A 13,924-nucleotide genomic window follows, 5' to 3' on the forward strand; every position below is an offset into this window, starting at 1 on the left:
GGTTTGTTAAGATGGTATGTTGATTAAATTACTTAATGAAACAATTTTGGGTAATCAATATAGCCAATATCACACCAATCAATCAATTGCAATAATCTCTCTAGTCAAATAATTTTGCTAAGCAACAATCAGCCTACCAACTAATTATACTAATCACTAATCAATTAATTACATTAATCATTAATCACACTGTTCAATTAAATTCACTAAATTACTAATCAATTAAATTACATGAATCTTGATCTTTTAAACTAATCAGTAATCACACCATTTGCACAAAACACTCTAATCACACTCATTGGATGAATGAGAAAATGAAATGAGAATGAATCACACTAATCAATTAAAATAATAAAGTAATATAAACCATTAATAAATTATTTTATAGAAATTGATTATAATCATTGATATAGGTAATGAGGTAGAAAAGTTGTAAGTTTTGAGGTAATGAATTAATCAGTGTTTGATTAAAGTAAATGTGGTAGTATTGAGAGTCTGCAAGGAAAGGGTTAATTGTTTTACTAGCAGCTGTTATTTACTGGGTGGGAGGAATTTATTGCTCAGATGGCTGCTGCTATTACACTGTAAACAATAGGCTCTAACAGGATGTTCGAAAGCACGCTGGATTATTGAATAGAATTAGTCATTTTTATTCATTTTCTTCTTCTGTCCATTTGATGTTTTTGAAAATGAATTATGTATCTGCTTATATGTTTAAAATAATGTTCTTGATAATTCTTTGCAACTGCAAAGTTTAGAAGATTGAGGATGCTATTTCTGTTTTTGTATCAGTGGTGGGATTCCAATTTTTTTTACTACCGGTTCTGTGGGCATGGCTTGGTGGGTGTGGTGTGGCTTGGTGGACATAGCTTGGTGAGCATGGCAGGAGAAGGATACTGTAAAATCCCCATTCCCACCCCACTCCAGGGTAAGAATACTGCAAAATCCTTATTCCTTCCCCACCCCACTAACCTGCTTTCCAGCTCCATTGTCCAGTGCAGGGCAACAAAATAAGACCCAGCTGAACAGCTGGGACTCAGGAGGCAGACAATAGATGGGGGTGGGGCCATGGTATTTGCTGGTTCTCCAAACTCTTCAAAATTTCTGCTACTGGTTCTCCAGAACTGGTCAGAACCTGCTGAATACCACCTCTGGCTTGCATATGTTTTACATCAGACTGAATGCAAAAATTGGGAGTCACTCATTCCCAATTTTGATGACAAACAGACTTCAAGAAAAATGCAAATTCATAGGAAGAAAATGAAATGCTTATGTTTTTCATAAATTATCACATATCTCAATCAGTAGATGAATAGTTTTACATGATTACTACACATGTATTTTTATCATGTGTTGAGAGTTGTATAATTTGGCAAGCAAAACTAAACATACCGCTAAAAAGATTCAAGGGATAACCACTATGCCTCTCTAATAACTGTCCCTTGAAGTACACAACAAACAAATCAAAATCTCTTTTTATAGTAGCATTAATTAAAACACAAAATAGGAAATCAACATGAAACTGAGGTGAACTTTATGAGCGTTTATGCAAAACCCTGGAGGCTTCCTTCCTTCCAAAATAATCACGGCATGAAGTGAAGGAAGAGTTTAATATCAGCAAGTTGTCTTCACTGCCAGCTGATTCAAAACCACTTAAAACCTGCTCTGGCAATATTGCTATTGAAGGTGAGGGGGGGAGGATTTAGTAGATAGCACGGTTATTTTAACTGTAAATAATTGTTTAATGAAGAAGTTATCCATTTCCCTTTTATTCTTATAAAAACTGAAAAACAGTGCCTTAATTCAGGTGTAAACAAAGTTGAAAAGGAACTGCAAGTTATCAAGAGCAAGGAAAGTTCCTTTGAATAATTGAATAAGAATGTATAGGAAGTTTGAAAAGGAGCAACATCCCAGATAATAATCACCATTTAAGCCAGACAGATGGCCAGGTGACAATAAAAAGCTTTTTTACTAAGAGCATAAAATGGATTTTCTCTAATTTTATTCTCATCAAAAATAAAAGGAGGGCAAAAGGAATAAAGCATGCCCTTACAACTTTTAATCTAACACAGGTCATGTACTGTATGTATAAGATTGTTTCTCAATAATGAAAAAAAGCTATGCAGAATGGTATGAGAGTATTTTTTGTATATATCTGCTTGAAATTCATATAAATCCATTATATTTGTTTTCCTTGTTTTACACATTTATTACAGAATGTGTCTTTTACTTCTCTATTGCTTTACCATTAGATCACTATTGGCTAGTAGCATACTTTTTAAATTAAAAACATTAATAAAAGCATAGCTGCAGTGATTGTAAAATTAATGCTATATATAACAACAGTAGCAAGCTCTGGGATCATATTTTTATGTTACAATAGAGTAGAGTAGAGTAGAGTAGAGTAGAGTAGAGTAGAGTAGAGTAGAGTAGAGTAGAATAGAATAGAATAGAATAGAATAGAATAGAATAGAATAGAATAGAATAGAATAGAATAACAGAGTAGGAATAGACCTTGGAGGTCTTCTAGTCCAACCCCCTGCTCAGGCAGGAAACTCTACACCACTTAAGACAAATGGTTATCCAACATCTTTTTAAAAATTTCCAGGTTGGAGCATTCATAACTTCTAGAGGCAAGCTGTTCCACTGGTTAATTGCTCTAACTGTCAGGAAATTTCTCCTTAGTTCAAAGTTGCTTCTCTCCTTTATTAGTTTACACCCATTGCTTCTTGTCCTGACCTCAGTGCTTTGGCGAATACGTTGACTCCCTCTTCTTTGTGGCAGCCCCTAAGATATTGGAACACTGCTATCATGTCTCCCCTAGTCCTTCTATTCATTAGATTAGACATACACAGTTCCTGCAATTGTTCTTCATATGTTTTAGCCTCCAGTCCCCAAATCATCTTTGTTGCTCTTCTCTGCACTTTCTAGAGTCTCAACATCTTTTTTACATCGTGGCAACCCAAACTGAATGTAGTATTCCAAGTGTGGCCTTACCAAGGCATTATAAAGTGGTATTAACACTTCACATGATCTTGAATCTATCCCTCTGTTTATGCAGCCTAGAACTGTGTTCTTCCACTTTTATTATAAAGCTTTAACTAAATCTAAAATTATTTCAGAGAAAGTCCAAATGTGTAAATTGCAATGTTTCATGTCATCTAAGCTTTAGTTGTTGACATTTTAGGCATCTTTTATCCATTAATCTAGAAGCTAATGGAATAGATCAGTTTGAGGAATAGGAAGAGGTTGTTCAAGAATCACTGTTTCAAAGAACAGTTTTAGTTGAAATGTGGTTAGTTTGGCGGAAAAGGTTCAAGAAGCAAGAATCTAAGGTAGAATCTCCAGTTAAAGTGGTTGGAGGAATGAAAAAGACTGGTGAAATTGGGAGGTTTTGCAGCAAAGGAAATGTTGGAGGCCACACCCAACCCAGATCCTGCCCCCAGGAATTCCTGAAGCCTTTATGCAGCCATTTCCAAGAGAATGTAGTCAGTCAAGGCAAGATTCTTGTAAATAGGTATGCAACAACAAAGAATCAATTCTTTTCATCTCAGTGTTGTTTTGGTTACACACACAGAGAGAGAGAGAAAGAGAGAGAGAGAGAGAGAGAGAGAGAGAGAGAGAGAGAGAGAGAGAGAGAGAGAGAGAGAGAGAGAGAGAGAGAGAGAGAAGCCTTTGGTTGCGAGTAGTCCAGCAAAACGCTGTCAGCACAACGGCTTGAAAGCAAGAAATCCAGTGAGGCAGAGGAACAAGGAAATGAATCCACAAAGCAAGGAAGAAGACAAGCAGTCCTGCAAATGCCAGACATCGGCAATGGCACACAAAATGCCACAAAATTCAACATCTGTTCCCAACACACACCCTTCTCCACAGCATCTCCTTAAGTTTCAGTTCCCAGCCTTGTGAAGAGAGGCTGGGTGCTCTTCTCTTGAGTCATCAGATTGGCCTACACTGTTCCTGCTTCCATCCCACTTTCCATGTTCAGGAATCAGGAAGGTGCAGTCGTTTCTCATTGCTTGAGCTCCATTGCTTCTCATTTCTACTGCCTTCCCTCTCTCGGCCATCTTGCTCCAGTTCCTCTCTGCTGGAAAGCCATTCCAAGCTCGAGGGGCCTGGGGCTGGCTCATACTGCTCCTCCCCACACTTCTCTGAAGTCAGCAAGACTGCCTCCTTGATCTGTATCTCCTTCAGTCCCAGCTCCGGCTCATCCTCCACCGTGGATTTAGGGCTCCGATGGGGACATGACAGCAGCTACTTATATTGATTTCCCTCTTTCTATATTTTAATGATATTCATCTTATGTTTTCATTTTACTTGCATCCATTTTATTGTTTTATTTTATATATTGTGTTTAAAACAAAATTTAATAAAAGTACAAAACAATTGTTCTTATCAAAAATATTAATACTGTTTTTATACCCTGTAATGCTATTACTACTCACTGCTTATTATTTTACCCAACACATATTATTGTTTTAGAGTTTTATACCTTTTTATGTTATTCCCTTAATCAGAAAACCAATATAATGTCAATACAGTGAATAACCCAGGTCACTGTTGCATGGATCTTTGGCACTCTTCCCACAGCAAAACTCTTTCCCTCTTTTGCCATCCAATGACCCTAGTTACCGTAATTGTTGATTTTTTTTACATGTACTGCTTCAGATTTTAAATTGAAAAAATTATGTTCTGAACTACTTGATATTAGGAGGCAAGCCAGTTTTGCACTGGTGGCAATTTCCACCTCCCAGATCCCTGGTTCTTCCTCTTCCTTACAACTGACAAGCTACCATCAGTGATCTCATACTGGCTATGGTGGGAGTATATTGATCGGTATTGGTATTTTTTGTTATCTTAACATGATAAGGAAGGGATAGCAATCAGGAGATTGGAAGTAGGCAGAATATAGATTTTTGGCACATTTCCCTTGGCTATCCATGGAGCCTCTGGTTGACTATAGTGATAACAACAGGTTTTTGCAAGCTAAGATATGAAGGTTGGGAAGAGATTAAAAGTGGAAACGGCAAGACTGTAGAAATACACTGAAATATTTCAACATTTTATAAATATTACTTTGTGCACTGAAGTGCTTCATATTCAATGCCTGGGGAATTAGTGATGAATATCTAGCAATCTGCCCAATAAATAGCTTTGCTAAATTGTTTGGCTGCCTATTTCCTTCTGTTCGTGTAATTGTATAATTTTGTTCCTTATTTAAATTAAAATTGTAAGATTAATAGTGCTTCTTCTGGGGGGAAAGTATTGATATTAAGACAACTTAGGGAATGTAGAATGGTAAAATTAGAAATTATTCATAATTAATTACCAGTCCAAACAACAAGATTTCAAAAAAGTATTAGAAGCAGCCTTTCCTAAATAGAAATTGCTGGGTATAATATTCAAGAAGAACCTTCAAATATGTAAATATACTGTTAAATAACATAGCAATGTATTAAATGCATGATAGAAAGTGTTTTAATTCCATTTCACCTTTAGTTAAGCCTCTCAAAAGAAAACCATCCTAAAACATGTTACAATAAGAAGTCAGTATTTCCTTTTCTAACAGGACTTTTAAATGTCACGAAATCTTAATTAGAAGAAAATACTTTATATGAACGTCTGAAAAATACTTCAGTAGAAAATATTAAGCTCCAATCCTTTAGATCAGGAGTGTCAAGCTTGATTTCATTGAGGGCCACCTCAGGGTTGTGTTTGACCTCAGGGGCCCGGGGTGAGTGGCCAGGGTGGGCATGGACAACTCGGTATCACTCATGTTGGGGGTGCCTGTGGTGACCCAAGCACTCTGCCAGCAAAAACAGACTCCTGAGCTCTTTTTGGCTGCGGCTGCCTCTTGTAACCCTCTGCCAGCAAAAACAGAGATTGATAGGGCTGCACGCGGTCCTCTTGAGCTTCATTTTCACTGGCAGAGGCACTGTGGGCCAATCCTTCTCTGTTTCCAGGGCGGCCCCATGGGCTAGATATTAGCACCCTGTAGGTCAGATCTGGCCCACGGGCATTGAGTTTGACACCCCTGCTTTAGATACAGGTATTACTTCATAATTATACCTTAAGTGCTGATACATATACAAAAAAAATGCAAGGATTTCATTTTTCTTGATCAATATTATTATTTTGCCCAATAGATGGAATGCCATATTCTAAAAAATAACTTTCTCTGAACTGTATGGGGAATAAACAAAGGAAAAATATTATTGTGGTTCTGATTGGAAAAGTATCAGTTATGTAACTAAAGTTGTCATTATCTTTGTGTAATAAATCTCAGTTAAATATGTTCAAAACTCATATTTTTATGAGTCTCTTATTTTTCCCCAGCATGTTATTTCAGAAGATAAATTTCATAAGCTACAGTTTTATGATTATTGTTATCTATTATTGTTATAAAATAAGAAAATTATATATTTAAAATATATATATTGTTCTTGTCAATATGCAAAATCAAAGATTCTTTACAAAAAACATATTTACTGCTTTCTTTCACAGGACTATTTTGAATCAACATTCTTATGAAATAAATTGAAATCACTATTTTTTAAAAATCTGTCAACTGGGTATATCTGCAGATCTAAAAGTTGTATGAAGAACACCAATTACCATTAGTCTCACATAGTTACAGTCATATTATCTTGCCAGAAACATATATTAAATATGCAGGACACAGACTCCATATAACAATACACTGCTGCCAGCTACAATTATGGCTCCCCACATTTATAGATGCTATTTTCTGGTTATCATAATACCAGCCATTCAAAATCAAAGGCACCTTCAGTTGAGATTTAACAAAAACCCATCTTAGAAAAATAACTCTAATTGCAAGAGAGGAGAATATTAAATATGTTCAACAATGTAGTTGAAATAATAAAACAGAAAGCTGACCAATTATATCAAAGGGGAAAAAAATCTATCAAGAACCATGATGCAAAAACTCTCAATTTCTCATTTTTTAATTTTCTCTAAAAGGTCAGATGGTAAATGCCAACCAAAAAAACTTTATTGCATCCAGTAGCACATGGCAAGGGATATAAAGGTGTACTGGATGCTAGCTTTAACACAACTCTCAGGCAACATGTCTTAAATGGTGCATGACCATATGGTTTATCCACTTTTGAAATTTTTGAAAAAACATCCTCTTTTATGTTTGCCCACATACTACTTCACTAGTTTTATCAAATGGATGATGTCTAATTAATCAATATTCTAAAAATGCAAGCAGACTGCAAAGAATTACAAAAATATTCCTTGAAAAAGTAAAATGGCAATCAGGAAATCAAATGTAGCAACAATGTACATTAGAGTATAATAACAGGTGTTCAATTTTTAGTACCAAACAGTGAAACTTCTTTAATAATTAAAATTGCAAAACTGTATCTTAAAACAAGTGTCAATTATTTTTCAGCAAATATCTGTAAAGTGTATATGATTTACAATTATGGCATGTAAATTTATTAATAATAGTGGGTAGATCTAAGTGTTCGTACTGTTGAAGAACAAACTCTTCTATTCACAATTTCCAGTATTAAAATATACTTTTCTGTATATAAATATGCTTGATTTATCAAAAAACTCAAGCAGAAAGCAAAAACAAAAAAGACCCTAACTCAACTTTTTACTTTTACAATTTATCAATTTTATCATTATGAAAAATGTGAATCTTGTGCCTCTGCAATATTGAATGAATAAGAAGTGAACACCAAATTTTTATTACATAACAATACATAATTTATCTATTTTCTGATAGTAAACATTCAGTTTCTGAATACCTGTCTGCTTATTGCATGCAATAAAGGGCATGCAATAAATGAAGAGTTTGAGTCTGAAAATTCCCTGAATCAGATTCAGAAAAAAAAATATTTTTTTATGAAGCAAGAAGACTGCCTGCTGTAGCACTTGTTTTTAATCTAAAATTAACCATTTATTCACCTGTTTCCTATTATATTATACCTTTCTGATATATATGTTTAGGCAGCCTAAGCCCAGCTACATTACTCTTGCTTTTAACAGTATGCATCTCCACATATTCATGAAGCATTATTACATGTTGGAATTGATATACTTGCTGGATTTACAGTAAGGGATATTGTTTTTCAAATGGATAGACTGTATTCATCAATTAATAGTCTACACCCATTTTTATTTTTTTTTTGTTTTTTTTTTTTGGGGGGGGGTTTTGGGGGGGGGGGGTTTTTTTTTTTTTTTTTTTTTTTTTTTTTTTTTTTTTTTTTTTTTTTTTGTTTCTTTTTTTTTTGTTGGTTTGGGGGGGCAATCAAAATGTTTGCGGGGGGGGGGGGGCATTTTATTTATATCTTTCCCTTTATGGCGGCCAAACCGGAATTCCCGTTTTTTTTTTTTGTCCCACTTTTTCTCATTTAATAATTCTATTAATTTATTCTATTATAAATTAGTACAAGTATGTCTTGGAATTTTTATACTGTACTGGTGTAGAACTGATGGACTAAGTAGACTCCATGGATTATTCTTTTCTCCACAATTATTGCTTAGTCTTTTATATACAATAACTAACAATGTTGAATGATTCTTTTTACCTAATATTAATTTATTCTATTATAAATTAGTACAAGTATAAATTAGTACAAGTATTAGTACACCAATTAGGATTAACTAAAATTTAACTAAAATTTCAATTGAGTTTATTATCATATCAGAATCATATAAATTTTAAGCGAAACAATAACATCAGATTATTTTTATTTGAAAGATTTGTATGGCCACCCATGTAAAAACTCTGGGAATCTCAGAAGTTCCTTAGTAATGGTGCGAGTGGTAGTAGGATACAAGTGGTAAATTGAGTAAACACAGTTATTTTCAAGTCCTTTTCCAAAAGAAGCACCATTAAATAGAAATGTTTGTATGTGTATGTTCTTGCTAGATATACTAACAGATAGTAAACACATATAGTAACCAAAGATACAACTTGAAGCTGGTGTGTTGCCAAAGATCACACAAGAGTAAATCATTTTATAAAGTATGTGTACATAATCTGTCCAAAGGTTGGGATGGGATGGGAGTTGTTCATAAAGTTATAACTGGTTTACTTTAAGGTTAACATATGAGTTCCAGGTATCAGAAGAAAACCATATTTTCTTGTTCACCAATCAGCTTGAAGGTGATCTTCCACCTGAATCTTTGAAAAGGCTGAATTCCTGAATTAGTAAGCTTTTAAAGCATTAACTATTCCAGTATAATATTTGTTCAAAGTTTATTAAGCGGTGCTAGATCTTGATTGTACATCAATATACCATTTGCGAATCAATTTTCTTGAGATTAAATATTTTCTTCAAGAGTCCAAAATACTATTAATTTCTCTATATTAAAAATATTATAAATATGTCTAATTAAAGTAATTAAGATAATGGATAAATTACATTATCACCAGTACCTTTCTCCAGTAATTATCTATTACTGGCAAAATTACAAAAAGGGTATAGAATATATTAACTTAAAGACATGTCTCTTCAGAGGCATAAAAATAGATAAATCATAAAGTAAAACATTTTGTAGTCTCTTATAATTAATTATTAGCACAATTTTATTCTGATTATATGCAACTGGTGCTAAATACTGGTAAGAGTATCTATCAACACTTAAAGTGTTTTCCTACTGCACCCTGCTGAAGAAATAAATATATTGTATCTTCTTGACGTGAGTCTAGTACCCATCTCTACAAAAAGCACAAACCATTCCTTGTGAGAACCAACATTCTTTTCTTAGAAGTTCTGAAAGTTCCCAGAAAAAAAATACAGGTAGTCCTCAATTTGTGACTGCTTGCTTAAGATCTCAATCCAAATTTCTGAACATCAAGCCCCATTCATGGTCACATAACCAAAGTTCAAGTGCCCAGCAACATGTGGCCATTTTCAGCATCCCACATTCATATGATAACATTTTATAACAGTTTTGATGGCAAAACCATTCCTATAGAAAACCGCTGGTTCACTTTATGACCACTGTAGTCACTTAACGACCTCTACAAAAAGGTCATACAATCAGGTCGGTCACATTACTGACCTGTTTTATAACCATCAGGATATACAACTGTAATGGAGAGGCTCCATTATAACCATATATTGAGGACTATCTGTAGCTCTAAAGGAAAAAAAGTTTTCTGTTTTCATAAAATGTTGGTAAGGATGGGGATAAATTCAAAGGGGATAGTGGGACAGAAGTGAGTCCATTGAATTCAGTCTCATTCTACTTATATGAAAAGAGAATACAGTGATACAAAAATCTATAGATACACAAATTCCATCACCACATATTTAATATAGTAATAAATTATATATTTGAAATATAACCAGACTAAACGTAAGAAACTGGTGGTTGTATATCCTTAAGGTGTATAAGATTTTCTTTAAAAAAAAAAAAAAGCCCTTCAAATTAATAGATATTTGTCTACTGAGAAATGGCCAGGATTAGGCTCAATTTAAAGGGAACAATTCAAAAGTAGAAATGGAATTTTTAAAGAATCTAACATATACCAAACTAACTACATTTCCATATGCGAAGAAAATGTGATGTTCTGGCATTTTTAAAAAATCATCCACAAGAAAGAAGTTTCACAAACATGACAGGCAGATTGAATGTTTAGAATTCTCTCTGAGTAAACGAGGGGAAAAAAAGTGAAAATAATATTCATACCTCTCTCCGCCGAGAAGCCCAACAGGTTTGCTTGATTTTCCAGACCACAGCAGCAACCAGTAGCAGTGACAAGAAACAACTGCAATTGCAAAACATAAAAAAATGATTTAGAGTTGAGAATGTTTTACACAACATGTAAATTTGACTTCACAGTTTGGAAAAGAGAATTTTAAGAACACCAAACAAAAATATTAAACATATGCCAGCTATCCAGTATTACATAACCAGAATTTTCTGAAGTATTGTGATGAATGAAAATAAGACAGCATTTGCATCCATTTATTTGAAGGCTTTCTGCTAATCATGTCACTTACTATGCCACAAGTGAATAATAAAAATCTAAATAAAATTACAATAAAATTAAAAAAACAGACTGTAATCTTCTGTGTGTCTAAATTGTATTGTTCTCTCAATAGTTTTTTTTTTTAAATCCACAAGATTAAAAATGGGGGAAGAACACCAAAATTATAACAAAGTGAATGCCAAATAAGCTTCTTTAGGGTTAATCTCACAATTATCTGATCAGATCATTAACAACATATTCATTTCTTGAATCCATAACATTGTATAAATCTAATATAACGTCATCAACATTCCAAACAAGTCAAAGAGAAGATGAGATCATATAACCATATAAAGGATGTTTTGGCAACAAAAGATCATGGAAATAAAACATTCCATAACTATAATGAGTAATACAAAGAAAAGGGAGAGGAATGTAATTTTCATATACAAGGTGCATTATTTTTATTGTATCTACAAAAGAAGCCTGTTAAAGCCTTGAAAAAAATCTGTGCAGTTATAAAGATGAGAATTCAATTCCTAAAACAATGTTTGACTGAATTAAAGATTAAGACTGTTAAAAGTAAAAGGGAAGAAGTTGGTTTATTTGATCAAAATTAAAACAAACTCCCCCCTCCAATGATTTCTTTACAGTCTTTTTATTGACATTAGGACTCAAAAAGCTTATGTTTATGGATTTGCTTATAGGTAAGGGATGGGATATAAGATGAAGAAATATCTTTTTAACTTTATGGGAGGTGAAGAGTTTCTAAATTTGTTTACAGCTGTTGTGATGAAGGTTAGAAGTCACTTCTTTTATATTTCTTTTCTTTTTACCATTTTATATTATATAAACTGATTCTTTATATTTTCTTGAACTTTTTATTCTTTTTTTCCTCTATATTTATAAGAAACAAAGCAACAGTGAAGAGACATAATACATGCATGTTTCTTATTTATATATTTGTATTATTTTTAAAAACAAAAAAAATCTGTTATTCACTGCAAATCTGGTATTTATATAGATGCCGAATAGAATAGAATAGAATAGAATAGAATAGAATAGAATAGAATAGAATAGAATAGAATAGAATAGAATTTTTATTGGCCAAGTATGATTGGACACACAAGGAATTTGTCTTTATATCGCACACAATCATCCCCGCCACTATTATTAATTACATTAAATAAGTATCAGAAAATAAAAAGTTAACTTCAGTGAAGTAATGAACAGAGAGGCTACTTTTTTTGATAAGCTTCTTCTTTCTTCAGCAACAGAATTCTTACAATTTCACAATATTCAAGTACTTTAGATTGCCAAGGTACTAATTTTGTGGATGGAGACATCCTTCCCAGGTAGACCAGACAGGAAACATGACCAGATGAACTAATTCTACTTCACTCTGAAGCTAATTAATAGAATCTTGCAAGTCTGAAAGTATACATCTTCTGGGGGTTTTTTACTGCCTGATAAGTTAGGGAGGATCCTTTTTGAATTTATTTCTCTTTCCATGTGCAGCTGTGTGCTTCCTTTGTTATCTGTTGTTTCCTAGGCAGAACCTCTGCCCGACTCCCAATATCATTCCGACATACCATGGGCTGTACTGGTTTCTGCATGGTAAGATGTAAAATGGTATGAAAGCATTTAACAGAAAATTGCTCTGTTGTACATCAACGAAGCACTTCAGTAAACTAAACTTTCATAGTACCCAAATTACTGGGATAAACGATGGAGAAAAGTAGATTGACCCAGGTTTATCACAATTACTATTTTTTCTTCCTTTTATTGCACTTCAAGGCAGTTTATTGTCTAGAAAACATCAGCCTTTGCAGGAAGAATGGTTTGATTTATCTGCATCTTGGAAATTAGTCAACTGTTTGAAATGTGCAGTATTTAATCTCACGCAACTTCTGTGTGTGACTGTTCGTGTGATGATGTCCCTACTATTTTCAGTCTCTGTAAAGCTTGTGATCTGTAAAAAGTCAAATATGTCAATGGGGAGCTTAGTAAACTATCTTCTATGAAAAACTCTGCATTTCAGACTAGTGTTGTAAAAAGTGGTGTAAAAAATAATACAGCAACTTACAGCAACAACCGGAACCAGACATTCATCAATAAGAGTGTTATCTGTTTTAGAAAAGTCTATTGGTCCTACACAATGCTTGGCCAGTAGATAAAATCAGCTAGATGCCTAATCTAGTTCTTCTCCAATTAACCACAACTTCCCTGGGTTGTTATCTAGCAAGTTAAGCTTTTCTAGGTAGAGCAGGAAAAAGTTTTTGCTTAGCTCTAATGTACATGACAGTTTAACAACTCATGAATTAGACCAGAATTGTTAAACTGTCCTCTACATTAAAGCCAAGCCAAAACTTTTTCCTGTTCTAGCTAGAAAAGCTTGACTCCTTAGGCACAATAGGAAAGAATGCACAGAGTTTATTTAGCTGGGATCAGGTATCCATGGATCCGACAGGTTCACATGCTGGGTTGTACAGATTGTCCAGTCAGAGTATGAAAAAATTGAGATTATATCTTAGCTTTATATCTATTTCTATATACACATCTTTAGTATAGGACTCTAGGAGGAAAAAACAAATTAAAATCAGCAATAAAAACATCAACAAAAAACCCAAACAGAACTTGCCTCAAGTAACAGACATATCCATATCTACAGCCTTCTATTTCTCTTTATATTGTCAGTTCTCTGAGTAATGCAGCCAGGAGCCTATTTTCTAACCTTTTATTATCAAGAAGTATCATCCAGCTCAAAGGGAATTCTTTATATTGAACTTTTTTTGTATATTTTTTCCCTTACATACCCAAACTATTTCATTCTTTAAGGGTATTAATTTAAACTTAATTAAATTGTATTATTTAGGGCAGTTTTCCAAATTTATATCAAGATGTTGCGAATGGTAAACCCTATTAAATAGGTTAGTGTTATAATGCTGCAACTTTAAAAACCCA

At 33.6% G+C, this 13,924-nt stretch overlaps 1 protein-coding gene across 5 annotated transcripts in view; it reads right to left on the bottom strand.

Annotated features, from left to right (window-relative positions):
- Positions 1-13,924, bottom strand: part of ATRNL1 (attractin like 1) — a 530,678-nt gene that overhangs the window by 266,504 nt on the left and 250,250 nt on the right. For all 5 annotated transcript variants that reach the window (XM_087964472.1, XM_087964473.1, XM_087964474.1 and 2 more), the window contains exon 26: positions 10,678-10,756. In XM_087964472.1, the coding sequence (XP_087820598.1) occupies positions 10,678-10,756 (79 nt within the window). The remainder of the gene's footprint in view (positions 1-10,677; positions 10,757-13,924) is intronic.

The sequence above is a fragment of the Notechis scutatus genome, chromosome 4 (genome assembly GCF_049901735.1).
Source record: "Notechis scutatus isolate UNSWTSFEM ecotype Mainland chromosome 4, rNotScu1.2, whole genome shotgun sequence".
NCBI lineage: Eukaryota > Metazoa > Chordata > Lepidosauria > Squamata > Elapidae > Notechis > Notechis scutatus.